The sequence below is a fragment of the Chelonia mydas genome, chromosome 4 (assembly GCF_015237465.2).
Source record: "Chelonia mydas isolate rCheMyd1 chromosome 4, rCheMyd1.pri.v2, whole genome shotgun sequence".
In the NCBI taxonomy this organism is placed as follows: Eukaryota; Metazoa; Chordata; order Testudines; family Cheloniidae; genus Chelonia; species Chelonia mydas.
The window spans coordinates 45,713,625-45,735,001 of NC_057852.1; the positions used below are offsets into that span (position 1 = coordinate 45,713,625).

Here is a 21,377-nt window from a genome sequence, read left to right on the forward strand (position 1 = left end):
ACCAGGGACAAGGAAGGTTGAGGGTTGTGGAAGGGGACACCTCCGCACACCGCTTTGGGGTTGAGCCATGAGGGGAGGGACATGAGGACTTGCTCTGGCACCATGACCACTGAATTCAAGCTGTTGTGCCCCCGGTAATAGGCCAAGGCTAGCCATGCCTGCAATGGCCTGAGCCACAGCCTGGCACGCCACATCACATAAGTGCAAGAAGCCATGTGACCGAGGAGACTCAGGCACCCCCTTGCTGTTGAGGTTGGGAATTTCTGGAGGCTTTGAATTACGTCCTTGATGGTTTGGAATCGAGACTCCGGTAGAAGGGCCCGCACCTGGACCGAGTTTAATACTGCCCCAATGAATTCTATTCTCTGGGTTGGTTCCAGGGTCGACTTCCCCAAATTGAGGAGGAAACCCAGCCGCTTGAACGTGCAGCTAACCAAACAGATTTGGGACTGCACCTGTGCCCTGGGGAAGCCCCTGAGCAGCCAGTCGTCGAGGTAGGAGTAATTCTTGCACCTGCTGGTGACGGAGGAGAAAGCAGCCACAACCGACATGCACTTGGTGAACACTCGGAGGGGCTACTGAGAGGCCAAATGGTAGGGATAATAGTGCCTAGGGATATCATGCAGAACTTCAACTTTACCATGAATTTGTTGAGCCCACACAGATCTAGGATGGGCCTGAGACCCACTTTGGCCTTGGGGATTAGGAAGTATCAGGAGCAGAATCCTTTGTCCCTTAGCTCCTGAGGAACCTACTCCACCGCTCCCATGGTGAGGAGCGCCTGCACCTCCTGGTTAAGGAGTTGCTCATGAGAGGGGTCCCTGAAGAGGGATGGGGAAGAGGGGTGGGGGCGGTGGGTAGGAGCAGAACTGGAGAGAGTATCCCACTTCCACCATGTGGAGGACCCAGTGGTCTGAGGTTATTTGGGTCCAGGCATGGTAGAAGTGGGACAAACTATTCAAAAAGGGTGGGGAAGGATCCAGGAATGAGACTGGTGAGCTGTCTTCAGGCGTCCCTTCAAAAGGCCTGCTTGGAACCTGACGATGGTTTGGTTGGGCCCTGGCCTACTCTGGAAGGAGGGCTGGAAGGCTTCCTTCCGCTGTTCCTTCCCCTTCTTCTGTAAAAGTCCTGCCTTGGCCAAGGAGCGTAGGAGAGCTGCTGGGGCTGTTGGGGCTTGAAATGCTTCTGTTAGGTTGCCGGGGTGTGTATACCCAAGGATTTCATAGTAGCCCTTGAGTTTTTTAGACTATGCAGCTGAGAGTCAGTCTGCTCTGTGAATAGGCCCGCCCCATCAAAAGGCAGGTCCTGCATTGTCTGCTGAATCTTGGGCGGTAAGCCTGAGGATTGCAACCATGAGATGCGCCTCATGGCAATACCCGAGGACAAGGTGCATGCTGCCAAGTCCGCAGTGCCCAGTGAGGTCTGTAAAGAGGTCCGTGCCACCGCCTTGCCGTCCTCTACTATGGCTCCAAACTCCTCCCTGGACTCAGGTGGCACAAGCTCCTTGTGCCGGTTGGCAATCCTGAGCTGGAGCCCCCCTGTGGAGTACACTTTACGCCCGAACAAGTCCAGGCGCTTGGCCTCCTTGGACTTGGGCATTGGGGCTTGCTGCCCTTGCCTCTTTCTCATTTACTGCCGCAACCACCAATTAACAGGACTGCGGGTGCGTAAAGAGGTATTCCTACCCCTCTGAGGGCATGAAGTACTTCCTCTCAATGCCCTTGGCTGTGGGAGGGATGGAGGCCGGAGTTTGCCAGATAGTCTTGACATTGGCCTGTATAGTTTTGATGAGGAGCAGTCTCATCCTCGAAGGACCTTCAGGGGCCAAAATGTCGACCACTAGGTCCTCTGACTCCTCCACTTCCTTGGCCTGCAGACCCATGTTGTGTGCCACCCTGCGCAGGAGGTCCTGGTGGGCACGGCTGTCTATAGGAGGCGGTCCGGAGATGGAAGTGCCTGCGAAAGCCTTGTCTGGGGAGAAGGACAAAGAGGCCAATGGGGGAACAGGGTCCTCCTGCCTCTCCTGCTCATCAGGAGCCTGATGACCTGATTCGCTGGCAGCACCAGACTCAGGAACCGGAGTTGCAGTTGGTTCCGAGGGGGAAGTGGGGGCACGGTGTCTCCACAGCATCCGCAAGGGTGGGGCGACTGGCTGAGGCCTCTGGCACCCTCAGTTCAGAGGTGGCTGATTGGGAGCCTTTAGACTGGGCACCCTGGGCCTGGTGGTACACCCACAGGGTGGTACGAGAGGCTTGGCTCGAATCGTAGGTGACCTTGGAGCGGTCATGATGATGAGGTCCCTTGCGGCCACAAAGGTGTCCAGGGTGGATGGCAGCTCCACCTCCTCGATGATGTGGGCCCGGAAGTCCAATGGCACCAGACTCGACAGTCCCCCTTGCGGGGCTGAAGTCAACGGTGCCATCTCCCCAAGCTTCAGCACTGGGCGCGCCTCACGAGGACACGCCCCATTGGCTGGCTCCAGAGGGGCGGGCCTCTGGGACTGAGAGCCACTCCTCCCTTGCTTCTGGTGCCGCTTGTATGCTGGGGAGTGGGAGCGGTGCCGGGAAGCGGCAGTGCTGTGGGTCTCTGCTAGAGTCTGTCCGCAGCGCCGCTTCCACCACTGCTGCCAGGGAGCTATGCACTGAAGAACTCAGTGCTGGGTCCTGCCACACTGACAGCGGCTGAGGTCTAAGTGCTGCCTCCATAAGGAGCTGCTTAAAGCAAAAGTCTTGCTCCTTTTTGGTTCTGGGGCAAAACCTTTGCAAATCCTGCACCTATTGGCTTGGTAAGCCTCCCTCAGACACTTCAGACAAGCATCATGGGGGTCGCCCACTGGCATGGGCTTGGAGCAGGACTTGGGCATGAAAGCCCTCCCAAGAAAAAGTAGTCAGGATAGAGGGTAAACCCCCCAGCCCAACCGCTATGAACTACTACTAAAATAAAAACTAATTAAAAAGGTATAAGAAACAGAGAGAAAAACAAAGAGCTAGGGAAACGTCACAGTTCCAACGACTGTCACTAGTGGTAAGAAGGAACTGAGGAGGTGCCAGGTCGGCAGGGTCATATATTGAGCACCATGAAGGCGCCTCTCCTGGGGGCTCCACAGCCGACCCGAGGGCTGCTGCTAGGGGAAAAAAATTTCCGCCGACTATGCACGCAGCGTGCACGCATCTAATTGGAATCAATACAAACAATCACTTGAACAACTATAGTTGACCCATAATTTTAATTAATTCCCTTTGTCCAAAAGTTTTAATTTTGAACAGAGAATTGACTAAAACAGAGAATCCACATTCACAAAATTGCTGACAATTGATATTGTCTAAATTTCAACCAGCCCTACTGAAAGTCTAAAACAGATTTTTTCTTGTATGTTTAAGTTTACATATCCATTACAGTGCACACCTTTTATAAGAATCACATCTATCCTAAATGATTTGATTCTTAAAAATGGTTGATTTTTACAAATGGTGTATTTTAGTTTGGTGGTTCTGATCACTATATGCAGCTGATTTTTATAAATGGAGTGTACGATAATAGATAAATACAAATGGACACGTGTCAATTTAACAAAAAGGTATTCAAAAAAATTTGACCAATAAAAGTTATTTTCTACACAGTCCAGAACGTACCATTTGAAGAGCAGAAAGTTCTTCTGTTAATCGAGAAATCTGTATATTGTAATGCTTCCTTGCATTCTCTACCTGCAATAATAATAATTAAAAAAAAGAAAAGAAAAAAAGATATTTTACTTAATCTGCACAGATTATTTTTCTATCTTATGATGCATGTTTATGGGACTGGAATTGCTGACAGAAATGGACCATTTCTGTACACTAACATATGAAATACAGCCTTTATCCATGGAACACTAATGCTAACTAACCTGTGCCCTAGTACTTCTGAGGAGATCTTTAATTGACTCTAGAGAGGAAACTGAGAGATTCCTCAAGAACACAGAATTAGAGTTAAAAACAGCTATTCTGAGATAACACAAACAAAAGGGCATTTATCAGTATTCGGCACTGAAAATTCTTGAGAAGAGAAAGAAGAAACTTTGTCCTCTAGATTTTAGAGAAAAGAGAAAAAAGATTAATAAAGTAGTTAAGGTTAATGAGAATTATAAATTATACAGAAGTTATTAATTAGGTACATTTGGTGAAGGGGATGAGGTGGACATGGAGCTGCAATCTGATAATCTTATGAATACTGTATGTGACCTATTTATGGAGATAGACTGTATAACTACATGAAGGTAATGCAATGTTTGTTATATGCCTTCACTGTTTTACTTCAATGGGGACAGTTGGCAGAACAAGCAAAAAGACAACAGAATGACTCCCACAGATAAGAACATCCTGGCATACACCTGAAAGACAATGGGAAAAGCTATTAGCTTCCAGGATCCTATATTGGGGCAGGCAAACTTTTTGGCCTGAGGGACGCATCTGGTTTCTGAAATTGTATGGAGGGCCAGTTGAGGAGGCTGCGTCTCCCCAAACAGCCAGGCATGGCCTGGCTCCTGCCCCCTATTCCCCCCTCCCCCCGCCCCACTTCTTGCTCCCGATGGCTACCCTGGGACTCCTGCCCCATCCAACCCCCCCGTATCCTGATGGCCCCATCTACCCCCCTCTCCTTCCTGACTGCCCCCCCCAGACCCCTGCCCCATCCAACCCCCCCTTCTCCCTGACCACCCCCGGAACCCCCGCCCCTGACTGCCCCCCGCTGCCCCATCCAACCCCCCCTCCTTCCTAACTGCCCCCCTGGGACCCCTGCTCCCATTCAACCTCCCTGTTCCCCGCCCTCTGACCACCCCGACTCCTACCCACACCCCCAGCCCCTAACCACCCCCTGAACTCTCCTGCCCTCTATCCAACCCCACCCCCACTCCCTGCCCCCTTACTGCACTTCCTGGAGCACCAGTGGCTGGTGGCGCTACAGCTGCGCCACCCAGAGCGCCAGGATAGGCAACCACACCGCCCGGCTGGAGCCAGCCATGCTACTGCACAGCACGGAGCACCGGGTCAGGCTGGGCTCTGCAGCTGTGCTGCCCCAGGAATTCACAGCCCCACCACCCAGAGTATTGCACCAGCAGCACAGTGAGCTGAGGCTGCAGGGGAAGGAGGATGGCGGGGGAGGGGCTAGCCTCCCAGGCCAGGAGCCCAGGGGCCAGGCAGGACAGTCCCGCAGGCCGAAAGTGGCCCGTGGGCCATAGTTTGAGTAGGTGGCAGGATATAGGACAAAAGTGGGCAAAGTTACACAACTGTTTTGCCAGTGCTAGGCAGTAACAGATCAAAGGGCTATAAACAGATTTAAAAAAAAATAATTTGTTCTCTGACAAGGGAGATGATCAAAAGGACTCAGTAGCTTTTAAAGGACACTCCCTGAAGCAGAAGTCGAGATCACTTGTTTGTGAGTTAAGGGAAGATTGCGACCCTTACCCCAACAGTCTCAGTTCCACCTCAAGCGGGAGCATCTACCCAGTATATTTTTGATTCCCCCCCCAGAGTAGGCTTACCCTGTATGGGTAGCTCAAAGCAATGTCAACCTATTAGAGGCCACAATACTGAAGATCCTTGACTATATGCTGCTCCTGAAACATGCGGGACTAGCATTTAACACTTTCTGAAGTTTCACTTGGTGGCAATACTGGTGTGTTGCACTTGAGTACATCCATGGTTGCCAAGCAACAGCCACAGACCAATTTGCAGGGACGCATGTCCCGGTGCTTTGTTTCCTTGCCGCAACCCCATAAACTTGCCTGTCTAAAATTAAGTCAGGGAAAGCAGTACTATAACGTAGCAATCCACTACACGGCAGGATGTAACCCCGAGAGCACAGGCAGAGATGCCAGGAAGCTTCAGAGGCCCCAGCCTGTCCACTCTGTGTGGAAAGCCCGAGCATCTGGGCTGCAGCTCCTCTCCCTGCTGCTGCCCTACCCCCAGCCTTCCCTCCTAGCCACAGTGCCAGGACTCTGGCAGGGGCTTCCTTAATGCCCCAGCCCATTACCTCCTGTGCAAGCAGTGGGTGGCCAGCTGCAAGCAAGTTTGTGGGGCTGCAGCCAAAGGAGGAAGTGCCAGCCCCCAGTGTCAAGGCAGGGGACAGCCTGGAGAGCACAGGAAGAGGTAACATGCAGCTTCAGCACTTCTTTCCTTGGTTGCAACCCTACACATTTGCTAGTGATTGTTTTGTTTTTTCAAAAAAGTTGTTAATAAACAGCATGCCTGATGCTAATATTCAGATCCCAATAACATTAAAGTCAATGGGACAAGACTGGCTCCTGACAAAATGTTGCTATTAGTTTCAGGATTATGATTAACGGGCATCCACTATATTATAATTCTTTGAAAAAATGTGAACACAAAAACTGATGTTTTACTTTTAGCTGGTTTTGTGAAAAGGTGGAAACTCCAGCTTTCATATTCATGTTTGTGCACGAAGATGAAAAGTGCTTTTCCCACCATGAAATCCTAGGCTATTGAAGTTTACATAGTCATTTTAAGACAAATCTGAAGAGCTCTGCGTGACTCGAAAGCTTGTCACTTGTGCCAGCAGAAGTTGGTCCAATAAAAGATATTAACTTACCCACCTTGTCTCTCTAACACTTCTCAGTGAAAGCCTCTTCTCTTATGCAGAAGAGTATTTGGAAATAATGCTCCACTGATGCAAAAAAAATGAGAAGGCAATTTTAACCACACTTTGCAGCTCACTCTGTGCTCTCAAGAGGCAATCAGCAACTCACAGGATCAGGTGCTATATCAGTAAATTAACTGTAGCTCTGGGTTTATCTCAGTAAAACATCAGGTATAATGAATGCTAGTGAACATATTTACAGAAGTGAATGTTTCTTTAAGAATCCATGTAAAGGCTCTCTCTACATCTGCACGGACAGCAACATTTTAGGTCCTCAAGGCATTTGTGAGAATCTTTCATGAGTCATAAGAGTACACTTCTTCTGTGCCATCTAGACACTTGAAGTTCTGCCAATATACTGTACATCCTTGCAGTAGAGAACTATACTGTTAGAATGCTTGCAGGAAGACTGCTGACATTAACAGTGCACCATCAACTGTTTTTGATGCTGTAAAAAACTACTAGAGAAAACTTTTCTATGTTATTATCTTGCATAACATCTCTGCACTATGAAAGATTTCTTTAGATTGAATCTGATGAAGTGAGCTGTAGCTCACGAAAGCTTATGCTCAAATAAATTGGTTAGTCTCTAAGGTGCCACAAGTACTCCTTTTCTTTTTGCAAATACAGACTAACACGGCTGCTACTCTGAAACCTTTAGAACAATGTTCATGAATTTGAATTGACATAAGCTTTTATCTTAGAACTACCAGCCCTTTCAGCTCTACAACCTCTGACAAAGTAGTAAAAGTATCTGCCAAAAATAATGTAATTAAGGTTCTGCATGTCATTCAAGTAAATCCCAAAATCTAGGTCTTCAGTTGTATCTGCCAAGTCATCAGGAAACCATCAAATGCAGCTAGGCTACAGCAGAACCACCTGACTGGCTATAGCAGTAAGGTGGCTTGCTTGTTGGCTGCCTGATGACTGAGCAAGTGCAGCACCAGACCTTCATTTCTGACTTTTTTTTCCATGTTTACTTGAATGATATGCAGACAATTAATTACCTAATTTTTGGCAGATACCGTTAATACTTTGTCAGAGGTTGTAGAGTTGAAAGGACTAGTAGTTCTAATAAATCTAAGACAGACCTTCATTCCTAGTTATTAAATATAAATTCAATTGTCTGGACAATTTTAATCTAGAGAAAAACTAAATACTGAAAACAAAAAGTGTTTACTGAACTAAGATGCTGTTTCATGCTTGTCAAATGAATACATTAATTTTTAAGTATTTTGAACATGATGTCCTCTTAGTTTTAGAAAGTGGAAACTAAATTAAAAGGATGAGTATATTGTCACTTGCTACACTTAAAATCAGGAGCAGCATCTTGAAGTGGATAAGGATACTGGCAGATTGAAGTGCAATTGACAGTTACATAGTTTCCATGTCTGTCTACACTATAGTAGAACCTCAAAGATACGAACACCTTGGGAATGGAGGTTGTTCATAAATCTGAAGTGTTCGTAACTCTGAACAAAACATTATGGTTGTTCTTTAAAAAGTTTACAACTGAACTTTGAGTTAATACAGCTTTGAAACTTTACTACGCAGAAGAAAAATGCTCTTGTAACCACCTTAATTTAAATGAAACTTGCACAGAAACAATTTCCTTACCTTGTCAAAAAAATTTTATACTTTCCCATACTTTTTTAAAGTAGTTTAACAATACTGTACTGCCTTTTTTTCTCTCTGCTGCCTGATTGCAAACTACCAATTACAAATGAGATGTACGGTTGACCAGTCAGTTCACAATTCTGGTTTAATTCTGAGGTTCTACTATATTTAAAATTTATGACATGCTCCCATGAACGAATTGGAATTAATTGATAAACTTAACAGCAACACCGAGACCAGACGGCATTCACCCAAGAGTTCTGAAAGAACTCAAATGTGAAACTGCAGAACTTTTAACTATGGTTTGTAACCTGTCCTTTACATCAGCTTCTGTACCCAATGACTGGAAGATAGCTAATGTAATGCCAATATTTAAAAAGGGCTCTAATGGTGATCCCGGCAATTACAGACCAGTAAGTCTAACGTCAGTACCGGGCAAATTAGTTGAAACAATAGTAAAGAATAAAATTGTCAGACACACAGAATTGTTGCGCAAAAGTCAACATGGTTTCTGTAAAGGGAAACCATATCTTACTAATCTATTGGAATTCTTTGAAGAATTCTTGTCAAACATGTGGACAAGGGGGATCCAGTGAACATAGTGTATTTAGATTTCCAGAAAGCCTTTGACAAGGTCTCTCACCAAAGGCTCTTATGTAAATTAAGTTGTCATGGGATAAGAGGGAAATTCCTTTCATGGACTGAGAACTGGTTAAAAGACAGGGAGCAAAGGGTAGGAATAAATGGTAAATTTTCAGAATGGAGGGGGTAACTAGTGGTGTTCCCCAAGGGTCTGTCCTAGGACAAATCCTATTCAACTTATTCATAAATGATCTGGAGAAATGGGTAAACAGTGAGGTGGCAAAGTTTGCAGACGATATTAAACTGCTCAAGATAATTAAGACCAAAGCAGACTGTGAAGAACTTCACAAAGATCTCACAAAACTAAGTGACTGGGCAACAAAATGGCAAATAACATTTAATGTGGATAAATGTAAAGTAATGTACATTGGAAAACATAACCCAAACTATACATACAATATGATGAGGGCTAATTTAACTACAAATAATCAGGAAAGAGATCTTGGCGTCATCGTGGATAGTTCTCTGAAGATGTCCACGCAGTGCGCAGCGGCAGTCACAAAAGGGAACAGGATGTTAGGAATCATTAAAAAAGGGACTGAGAATAAGACGCAGAATATCTTATTGCTCTTATATAAATCCATGGTATGCCCACATCTTGAATACTGTGTACAGATGTGGTCTCCTCATCTCAAAAAAGATATACTGGCATTAGAAAAGGTTCAGAAAAGGGCAACTAAAATGATTAGGGGTTTGGAATGGGTCCCATATGAGGAGAGATTAAAGAGGATATGACTTTTCAGCTTGGAAAAAAGGAGACTAAGGGGGATATGATAGAGGTATATAAAATCAGGAGTGGTGTGGAGAAAGTGAAGAAGAAAAAGTTATTTACTTGTTCCCATAAGAAATAGGGGCCACCAAATGAAATTAATGGGCAGCAGGTTCAAAACAAATAAAAGGAAGTTCTTCTTCACACAGCGCACAGTCAACCTGTGGAGGTTGTGAAGGCTAGGACTATAACAGGGTTTAAAAGAGAACTGGATAAATTCATGGAGGTTAAGTCCATTAATGGCTATTAGCCAGGATGGATAAGGAATGGTGTCCCTAGCCTCTGTTTGTCAGAGGGTGGAGATGGATGGCAGGAGAGAGATCACTTGATCGTTACCTGTTAGGTTCACTCCCTTTGGGGCACTTGGCATTGGCCACTGTCGGCAGACAGGATACTGGGCTGGATGGACCTTTGGTCTGACCCAGTTTGGCCATTCTTATGTTCTAATATTTAAGACTCTTGTATAGAAAAGAGGGGTCCATGTTGGTGGATCCAATTACGTGACCTTGGTTTTACAGCACATTGTTCAGTAGATGTTAGTTCTGATGGAATATTGTGATTCAAACGTGAATATGGGACAGATTTTTCCATTTGGGAAAACACAGACCCCCTCTGTTACATGGTATTGGGTCCTGGCACTTCAGGAAGCAATGCGCCATTAAATAGATCAGTTACTATTTCATAGAAATGTGTAATTGGTGCAAAAATTAGTCAAGATAGTTAAATCCCATGCAGACTGCGAAGAGCTACAAAAGGATCTCTCAAAACTGGGTGACTGGGCAACAAAATGGCAGATGAAATTCAATGTTGATAAATGCAGAGTAATGCACATTGGAAAACATAATCCTAACTATACATATACAATGATGGGGTCTAAATTAGCTGTTACCACGCAAGGAAGAGATCTTGGAGTCATTGTGGGTAGTTCTCTGAAAACATCTACTAAATGTGAGCGGCAGTCAAAAAAGTGAACAGAACATTGGGAATCACTAAGAAAGGGATAGATAAGAAGACAGAAAATATCATATTGCCTCTATATAAATCCATGGTACGCCCACATCTTCAATACTGCGTGCAGATGTGGTCTACCCATCTCAAAAAGATATATTGGAATTGGAAAAAGTTCAGAAAACTGCAACAAAAATGATTAAAGGTATGGAACTATTTCAGTAGGAGGGTGGTGAAATACTGGAATGGGTTACCTAGAGAAGTCGTCGAATTTTCATCTTTAGAGGTTTTTATGGTCCAGCTTGACAAAACCCTGGCTGGGATGATTTATTTGGGGTTGGTCCTGCTTTGAGTAGGGGATTGGACTAGATGACCTCCTGAGGTCTCTTCCAACCCTAATCTATGATTCTATAAACGGCTGCCGTCTGAGGAGAGATCAATAAGACTGGGATTTTTCAGCTTGGAAAAGAGATGACTAAGGGGGCGGGGGGAATATGATAGAGGTCTATAAAATCATGACTGATGTGGAGAAAGTGTTATTTACTCCTTCTCATAACACAAGAACTAGGGGTCACCAAATGAAAACAATAGACAGCAGATTTAAAACAAACAAAAGGAAGTATTTCTTCATACCACACACAGTCAACCTGTGGAACTCTTTGCCAGAAGATGTTATGAAGGCCAAGACTATAATAAGGTTCAAAAAAGAACTAGATCAATTCATGGAGGATAGGTCCATCAATGGCGACCCTAGCCTCTGTTTGCCAGAAGCTGGGAATGGGCAACAGGGGATGGATCACTTGAAGATTACCTGTTCCGTTCATTCCCTCTGGGGCCCATTGGCCACTGTCAGAAGACAGGACACTGGGCAAGATGGACCTTTGTATGGACTTTCTTATGTTCTTAAGACACTGTGACCCACCTGGCCCCCTATTCATTTCTAGATCCAGTTCAAAGAGCAGATCATGATCTTGCTACGCTGAGGGAACAATGGAAGACCCATCCTTTGCACAGGGCCATTCTAATAACAAAGCTGAAAAATGACTGGCACCACCTATTGTTGAGTCTGTTTAGGATACAGGCTAAATTATGTGGGGATTAAGTGTTTTGGACATTTTGGGCAAAAGATGCAGTTCTTTTTTTTGAATATGGATGGCACTTACATTTCATAATATGTATATGATAAAATGCATGGGTATTATATATACTCAGAATGTGTGTGTATGACCTAGATGGACATATATGAATGAGACAGAGTTATGAAATGTAGCTGCTCATGCAGGCTCTGTACAGTCTTTCAGTTAAATAATGTATCTTTTTAACAGTTAAGGCCACCAGTTTACCATAAGAATGATGTATCTGCAAAGCTACATTTTATTAAACGAACATTGTAGTTAAATAGTAGGTTTGAAGTAAAAAAAAACAAACAGATTTTGAAATCATTCCTAAAAGTAGTTGAAGATGTTGCTTGTTTGTACACTTATTTAAAAGATTTCTTTTAAAAAGGATAGAATCAGTTGTCTCAAATATGTATCCAAGGTGAATTAAAACAAAATTGAACCCCCAAAATAAAAAAAATCAATAGATTGAAATAACAGTAGTATATCACAGAGAACTAGAGCAGTGTTTATAAGCTCCTTCACAAAAAAAGAAAATAGCTGAGGAAGTAGTTTTCCAAATATCTGGTAGGTATGTTTGGGGTTCTGGCCCAGCTAATGATTACTACACGAAAGACAGTGGACAAAGCCATCTGAAAAAGTTTTCTTAGCAGCCCATCAACATTAAATATATATGTAACGAGAGATGGAAAAAAGCCACGGTCAAAATGCCACTGGCTGTCTTGGGGATTTTTTAAAACATGTTTATATCCTTGACTGTGCAGGATGGATGTTAGTCAAATCTCATTTTTGTAGTCCCTTGCTAAAAAACTACTAAATTTTATCATTAGTTAAACACACTAGAAAAAAGTGAATGTATTTTCATTCTCTGATGCTTTTTATACTCAAACCCTATTTCTTTAAAATCCCTCTATGTAACATTTTTAATATACACATTCTCTAACTCTGGAGAAACAGAAAGTGGGCACCAAAAGAGCTATTTCTTTATAAGATCATATCACAGAACATTTACAGATCATTGTGTGTGTGTGACATGAATGAATGAATGGCAGAGCTCAAATTTAAACAGTTACAAGTGCAGTCTCTCCCATGCATTCCTTCTCCTCTATAGTCAATAACTGCCTTACTTCATTTACTTTCTTCATTCATTATCTCCCAGCCTGCACCACCCTCTCATCAAAATGCTTCTCTCTTTCCCCTCACACATCTTACCTCTCACCAGCAGAATGGGAGGAGAGGCCACTTTCTCCTAAAATAGCAGCCTTGCTCCCCCACTGCCTCTAGGCACATTATTCAGTTCAAGATTTCTACTTATCCAAGTGAGTGTGCTATAGTTGTTCAGGACTTACTAATACTTCAAAATGAAAAGAACAGTTACCTACCCTGCAGCAACTGTGGTTGAGATGTGAAAGTCTGCATGGATCCCATTGTAAACGCATGTGCCTCATGTATGCAAGATTTTATTTTTAATAGTGTCTGTCAGGGCTGCACATGTGCCCGGTGCTGCCTCATTCTCCCATGCAAGATCATAAAGGACAGTGACCATAACCCTCCCTCAGGTCCCTTTCAACTCAAAACTCTAAGTAGCTGTGGATTATGAAAAGTGGGGACAGAGGGCGGATAGTGGGATCCACACGAACAATGTATTAAATAACCATTCTTTGAGATGCTGTAGTCAATGTGGATCCCACTGCAGGTAACTGGTAAGCAGTGTCCTCCTTCGATGGTGGGAGTGAGGTGTTTCGGCTACAGTCAGTCAGTTAAATAGACTGCAGTATTGCTTTCCTGAACTTGGCTTCTGACCTGGCTGCCATGGTGTATGAGTTTAAATGTTTAAAACAAGTCACTGGTTACTCCATATTGCAGCTCTCACATTGAAATGTTTCTTATGCAGGAAGATGCTGCTGCTTGTGCCCTGGTGCAGAGTGTCTCGATGTTTTGAAAAAAAGAGGTTTGCCAGCCATCTGATATCAGGTGGAAATGCACTGCGTGATCTGTTTGGAGATTCTAGGATGAGAAGTCTTGGCCTTTTTCAGGCCAGATAGGGCCACAGAGAAATGGAGACAGCCTAAAGACTTGGTCCTGTTAAGGTAATAAAGCAAAGCTCTAGACATGTTGAAAGTATGCAGTTTCTTTTCTCATGGCATCAAGCGTGCCCTTGGCAACAAAAATGGGCAGAGTAATTCATTAGTTCAGGTGAAATTCATTCAGAGACCACTTACAGATGAACTTTGGATATGGATTTCAGCACTACCTTGTCTTGATGGAAAGGTGGTTCAGCCATAAGGGCTTGGAGCTCACTAAGTTGAAGTGATGGCCACAAGAAAGATAGTCTTGATGGTAAGGTGAGCACTTCTATAGTGGTTCAAAGGGAGAGTTCAGGAGTTTTAGGACAACATTAAGATCCCAGGAGAGGACAGGTATAAAGGAGACTCTTGAGGAATTCTGATACCTTTATATATAAGAAGACAGAGTACAAAAATACTCAAGTGCAACACACCAATATTGCCACCAAGTGAAACTTCAGAGAGCGTTAAATGCTAGTCCCGCATGTTTCAGGAATGGCATATAGTCAAGGATCTTCAGTATTGGGGCCTCCATTAGGTTGACATTGCTTTGAGCCACCCATACAGGGTAAGTCTACTCTGGGGAGGAAAAAAAATAAAAAAATAAAAAAAATACAGAGTAGTTGCTCCTGCTTGGAGTGGAACCTGGGGTCTGAGACCCACTCCCTTACCAGGTTTAAGAGCATGAGTTGGAATGTCCACCCTCTTGTCATTCTCACCCTGTGAGAACCCTGCAAGCTCAACTCTGTAGACGTGGGTTATGAGACATGCTGCTGCAGGTTTGGTTAGGTTTTTTTTGTTTTGTTTTTTTGCAATGTTGATGTAACCATGGAAAAATCTTTTCCATTTCAAGAAATAAGTCTTGTTGATAGAAGGCTTCCTGCTTTGTATGAGACTCTCCTGAACCCACAGCAAGCAGTCTCTGCCAGTAATGGCAAGTCCTCGATTGTGACTTATATCTTTCTTGGGATGCCCTGTGCCTGAAGCCATGATGAATGGCAATTGTCACGATGGCTGTCACACACCTGGTTGCTGCATCAGAAGTGCCCACCATGACCTGTAGGGCTGTCTTGGTCACTAGTTGACCTTGCTTAATTATGTTTAAGTTCCTCTCTGCTTTCATGCAGGAGCTTTGTCAGGAAGCATGTCACCCGTCCCATGTTAGCAGTGACATTTGGCCAGTAAGGTCTGGAAGTAAGTTACTTGTAGCTGCAGTAGGCTAAGGCTAAAACTTTTGGGGGTCCTTGTGAGTCCTCTTACTTTACTTCAACTTTTTTTGGGGGTCTCACTGACACTACTAAGAAGCCTGAATTGGGGAAGCGTAGTAGTACTCAAATCCCACCCCTTCTTGACTAATTTTGCAATGGGTGTTATCATGGCCAGTGTCTGCCTCTGGGCACTGGCAGGGTTGAGCATTTATGGGGAGGAAGATCCTGGCTAGACCAGAAGCTGACAAGCTGTCAAACAGCTTGTAGGATTCCTCTGATACAGCCAAGGTCTTGATATCCAGAGTCTCAGTAATCCCCACAAGGAGCTCCTGGAACACTTTAAAATCATCCGGTCCAAAGAATACTGCTTCATCTGGTAATGAAGATGAAAGTCCTTTGGCAATGAAAACAGGGCATTTGGTGCAACTCTGTCCCTGGATCCAGCTCTTCCTGGTATGCTGGTGAAGACAGTCTTGGCCACAGATGCTTGCGGGGAGAAGGGCAAATGACAACATCACCTTTCTCAAGAGGGCTGGACATCTGCTTCTCAGTGCTTGAAATGATAGGCCCCAGTACCCCTAAGAGGAACATGAAGGCTTTAGAAATATAGCTACCTTGCTGAATATTGGTTCATCCAGTACCACTCCTGAGGAGCTGGTAGTAGCTGAGCCCTGAGCCAGTGGTAGGGCAAGCCAGTAATGTCTGTCATTATAGGACACTGAGCTCTGCTTTGAGTATGCTTTTGTGTTTGAAGTGGCCAGACTTTGACATCAGCGGTGTGGGTGCTGGCTCTTACCTTGGCACTGCCTTCTTCAGTGTTGCTTGTCTATTAGGTGGGGCACTGGGTGAAGCTAGCTTGTCTGCCAGCAGCACTCTGGAGATTGTATCCTCAGTGTGTAATGAGACCTTCATGGACTGTTCCAGAAGATGGAGCTTTAGCTTCACATCCCATGACTTAAGTGTTCTCACAGAGAATGATAAGCAGACTCATAATCTGTTCGAGATTCCCTCTAACAGAAGACACAGCTGATGTGCCCATCTTTCAAGGGGATTAGTCCATCGCAGGATAGACAGGGCTTAAAGCATGCAGGTTTTGAGTTCACCATGTTAATGAGCCCAGTACAGAGAGGTCTATGTATGGGCGCGAGAAAGGGTGATCTAGTGGTAGAGTTCTGTTCAGATGGATGGAGACAGTTCATTGTAGTCAACAGAGAAGATAAATAGTTCGGAAGATTTTCTTGAACACGTGTAGAAGTTTAGTCTGAGCTAAGAATTAGTGGACTGGACACTCACCAGGTTCCATCTTGCTACCACAAGCAGTAAGAGGGAATTGAGAAATCTGCACCACCCTTTATTCCCTCACATGGGAGCATGAGATGGCACAGGGCACATGTGTGGCCCTGACGGACACTGCAAATAAAAAAATTTGCTCTCTCACATACTGGGTGCATGTCCACCTACACTGGGATCCACACTACTACATACTCAATGAAGAACAGACTGATACACTGCTGAAATTATCATGAATTTGCTATACAGTGTTTTAAGAAGTAAATAAAAACAATGTTTATTCAAACTACACTAATTCAACTAGCACTGGATATTATGCAGACGAGTGGGCTGTAAGAGGATAACATACTTCCTTTTTAGTTCTTGCAGCAGCATCTTGTACAAGCTGAGAAATTGCTTCTTTCATATTTTCTATCTCCCCTTCTTTTTGCTTCTCTCCGAGCAGGGCCTAGAAAAAACAATATGAAATACTGTAAGTATAATTACCTTTAATAAAAATAGCGTGTTCTTTCATTAAAAAAAAAGTCAGTGATGACAATCTTTAGTAAACAGAAAAAGAAATGATGGCTTACAAAATGGCATCAGAATACCACTGTTCAATACAAAAAAGTTAGGTAACTGTGTTGAACTTTTCATTCTGTTGGTTATCTGAACTCAAGCATGTCAGGAAGGCAATAAACTTGGACATGAGAATGGGTGACTGTTACTTTGCAGCAAATATGCTTTCTGCAAGCCAGTTCAATGCAACCAGTTGATATGTGAGAACAGAATAATAGAATATCAGGGTTGGAAGGGACCTCAGGAGGTCATCTAGTCCGACCCCCTGCTCAAAGCAGGATCTAATCCCCAAATAAATCATCCCAGCCACGGCTTTGTCAAGCCTGACCTTAAAAACCTCTAATGAAGGAGATTCCACCACCTCCCTAGGTAACCCATTCCAGTGGTTCACCACCCTCCTAGTAAAATACTTTTTCCTAATATCTAACCTAAACCGCCCCCACTGCAACTTGAGACAACTACTCAGAGGATGCCCCTTTAGATAAAATCTTAGCACAACAAACGAACACTTCAGTGTTGACCATGAGGGGTTATGAGGAAGAAAAATGGTGGAACTCATACAAAGTAGCAAGAAGATTCTCAGAAACTTTTAACTGGGGGACAATGAGGAATAACCCATGCTCAGAATACAAGAAACAAGTTTTCTGGCAGCAACTAAGGTCCTGGTGACAATTCACATACCTAAAATAGACCTGTAAAACACAGAACAGATAAATACTTTCAAATCTTTATCTCCAGCATTCTTTGCTCAGTTTCCCGACTTTTCTTTTGCTGTTTCCATTTATTTCAATTCTTGTACTTTCATTTCCCCTTTGTATACCTGTTAAAATTCTTCACTCTTTTTTTGGATTTCCTTTCCATACAGTATCTAGTTAGAAAAGCTGGGGCCTGTCTCAATTCCACATTTTTGAGCGTGTTAACATGATAGTGGAATGGGTGCCTTGCTAAAGCTTTGAACTGGTCTACTACACAAAACAGGCTTTAGAATAGTTACTTCACAGTTAGGTCCTTTACACAGTAAAAATAAACCATGTTGCAATAGAGTCAGGAGGCAATTGCATTGTAACTGAGTCCCCTGGATAAATTTTTGTCATGAGAACAGGCCCGTAGTAACTTCCAGTATTCAATGATGCAGTAAAGAATGTGTCTTGATGCCTTGTCTTACCTGATTTTTTTGTAGGTTAGCTTCTTCTAAGAGTTGCATGCTGTCTCGGACTTTTACTATAGCATCATATTTTTCCTCTTCTAGATCTGCACACTTTGCCTGTAGCTCTCTAGTTTGTTTTTCTAGAGCAGTCCTCTCTGTTCTCAACTGTTCAGAGTCGTGTACAGCTACACATAATCTAGAAAGTCCAAACACTCAGATCTCATTGGCAGAACTTGCAACTTGCTAAAAACACTTTCACTCTTGCAAACTAGTTGTTCTCGTATATAAAGAGTACAAATTTACTTGTAAATTATGATGTTTAAATTCTCTGGTAGTCTCATTTTTTAAATATGTCATCCTACTCTTCCATCACTGTCCCAGACAGAAATAGAATGAAAGGAGTTAACTTTGAACATTTTGCATATAATTAAAATGAGAAGGGTACTGCTATTCAGAGATACCTATACTGGGTTGCAGGCTTGTGCTATAATTTGCCATTTGTTTTTTAAAATTCTTTTGATACTTACTACCCACCTTAAATCATAATCTTTGCCAAGGCAAGTCAGTTTGTTATACCACTACCAAATGGTTCTAGCACCACATATTAAACAAAAGGAATGGGTACACCTTAAACAAACAGCATTATACATTTTTACATAAAATATAACCATTTGTCTCCTGCACTCCCTCATGCCAATCATGTTCAAGCAATAATACTAGCTAGAGCAGTGATTCCCAAACTTGTTCCGCCGCTAGTGCAGGGAAAGCCCCTGGCAGGCCGGGCCAGTTTGTTTTCCTGATGCGTCCGCCGGTTCGGCCAATTGCGGCTCCCAGTGGCCGCAGTTCGCTGCTCCAGGCCAATGGAAGCTGTTGGAAGTGGCGCAGGCCGAGGGACATACTGGCTGCCGCTTCCAGCAGCTCCCATTGGCCTGGAGCAGTGAACCGCGGCCACTGGGAGCCGCGATCGGCCGAACCCGCGGACGTGGCAGGTAAACAAACTGGGCCGGCCCACTAGGGGCTTTCCCTGCACAAGCGGTGGAACAAGTTTGGGAAACACTGAGCTAGAGCGACTGTAAAACGACCAGGTTTTTCCCAGTGCTGATGCAATGCTTTGTGTGTATGTACGCACACACAGAATTGCATGAGCACTGAGAAAGGGCTTGTGGTTTTATACTAGCTCTAAACAGTCTTATTGCTGGAACATGATTTACTTTATTGGTTGGCATGAGGGAAGACAGGAGAGAGAGAGACTTTGATGCATACTCAGGAACGTAGTTGGGCTCAGATTAGGCATTAAAGGTGATGGTAAAGATGGACTGTAATCAACATTTTATGATTACACCTAGAGTAGTTTTTGAAGCAGCCAAGTTATTTATTTTTGGATATTTACAAGACAAAATATATATGGACACAAAAAAAACATTATATTAACTATGGCTGGGGGATCACTTTGGGTCCAGTTTCAAACAAATAAAAAGAGACTACCATGCCTAGTTCAGGCAAAAGTTCTTGAAAGCCACTGTAAAGCACTTCAACTTGTGCAACACTTCAAGGCAATAAGAGCCCCTATTGTTACAAGTAGGCCAATGCTCTTGTACTGGCTTTTTGCTAGATTCTGCTAGTCACACTCATGAAGCAGGGACAAAGAAATGTGAATCTCTTAGAAAAATCACCTCAGAAGAGCTAATAAATACTTCAATAAGAAAATTCAGTTATCAAGTCATCTGACAAACGTTTGATGGTTAAAACAATTTAGTGCAAAATTTTGGCCCAGAATTAATTTGTTCAGCCAAATTATCTCCTTGGCAATAAAAGGGACAAGGGAGAGAAAAGACATCATAATGGAAACCCTTAGTCATCCTCAAGTATATTAGCAGGTAATGCTATAATTGAAAGCATATCCTCTTTATTAGATATTCAATAAATCTTTATCACTGACATTTACCACCGAAGAAAGTCGACCTTAGTGTGCTGTTATAGTGTCCTTACTAGTCTCAAGAGTTCCATACTGATACTTGAAACAGCTTTTACTTGTCTTAATGTAGAAGGTGGCTGAATGCATCCCAAAGGTGGTCACTTCAAGGGAATACTTTCAAACTGATGTTTGGGGCTTTAGCAGTGCCACTCCAGATAATGTAAATAAAATTTGTGAAACTTGGACAGACTGATAAGTCACGGGCAAAACTACGACATAAGTAAGATCAAGTGATTTGTGGTCCTCTAGTCTTTACTCAGGTGAGAAAAAGGAAGCCAGAGGCGACTCTGAGCAGGTAGGGAAATGAAGCAGATAAAATATAATGAGTAATCTAGGATAAATATCATCTGCATAAGAAATAGAGAACTTGATTACTCAAAATTAAAGAACTCAGACATTTAGAAGAAAACCTCTGCTTTCATGTCACTTCTAAAATTATCATCAATCACATTCAATGGCATCATTCATCTCTTTACCTCGTCTCCAATTGTTTTATGCTAGATTGCAATTGCTGCAAGCGTTTGTCTGATGCTTCCTCTCTCTCCTGAGCAGATACTACATCTTCTTCCTGAAAATCATAGCAATTACTGAGACATTTTTTCTGAACTGTGCTTGAGATGCATGATATGGAAACAAACAATTTTAAGTTAATTTAAGTTTCGTGTTTGCAACAGGATAATCACTTAAACTTTCAATACCTTTCTCTCCATCTGGGCTTGAAGGTCCACTAACAATTTGGTCATTTCATCAACTTTAGCAGTTGCTGTTCTCACATCTACTTTGGCTTGCCTGAATATAAAGAAATCACTCAATTAATTACAGTTAGCTGAATGTGAAAAAAACCCAAAACCCAACTTAACAGGTCTTTATAAGAACAGCCATGACGTCTACACCATACCAGCAAAAGTCTTCACGTATAGACAGCAGCAGCCATTGTCTGTTATGTGGAAGAGATTCTGAGGACACCAAAGAGGAGGTACATATGCCATTATACTGTTGAATACAGGTTTGTGGAGGACTCAGTGGCCAAAATTTTCCAAAGTGAGTTATGATTTTGGGCTCCTCAAATTTTTGAGTACTCAACTTGAGACATTTTAAAGGGGTTTGTTTTTCAGAAGGTAGATGCTCAGGACTTTCTGAAAATCAGGCCCCCCTTTAAGGTGTTTTGAACTGGGCACCCCAAATCATTAGCCATTTTCAAAAATTTCAACGTGCTTCAGAAGGTAAATAGGTTTGGCTGGGATGGTGTAGGAAGAGGAACATAAACTGGAGGAGGGCCAGAGGATGGCAGTTATGCCATTTTCCCCTGTGGAAATGAATAAAGCAACTCTGCTATTACCCTGACCTGGGACAGGGGAAACAACACAGATTCCTTCTTCCTTTGCCCCCACCCAGTGTGCTGGGCT

The 21,377-nt window shown here is 43.5% G+C and overlaps 1 protein-coding gene across 13 annotated transcripts in view; it reads right to left on the minus strand.

Moving 5' to 3' along the window:
• SCLT1 (sodium channel and clathrin linker 1) overlaps positions 1 to 21,377 on the minus strand; it is a 129,022-nt gene that overhangs the window by 71,257 nt on the left and 36,388 nt on the right. For all 13 annotated transcript variants that reach the window (XM_037897205.2, XM_027821620.3, XM_043545563.1 and 10 more), the window contains 5 exons: positions 20,670 to 20,760; positions 20,448 to 20,539; positions 18,015 to 18,192; positions 16,641 to 16,739; positions 3,633 to 3,704 (listed from right to left, as the gene is read on the minus strand). In XM_037897205.2, coding sequence (XP_037753133.1) covers positions 3,633 to 3,704; positions 16,641 to 16,739; positions 18,015 to 18,192; positions 20,448 to 20,539; positions 20,670 to 20,760 — 532 coding nt within the window. The remainder of the gene's footprint in view (positions 1 to 3,632; positions 3,705 to 16,640; positions 16,740 to 18,014; positions 18,193 to 20,447; positions 20,540 to 20,669; positions 20,761 to 21,377) is intronic.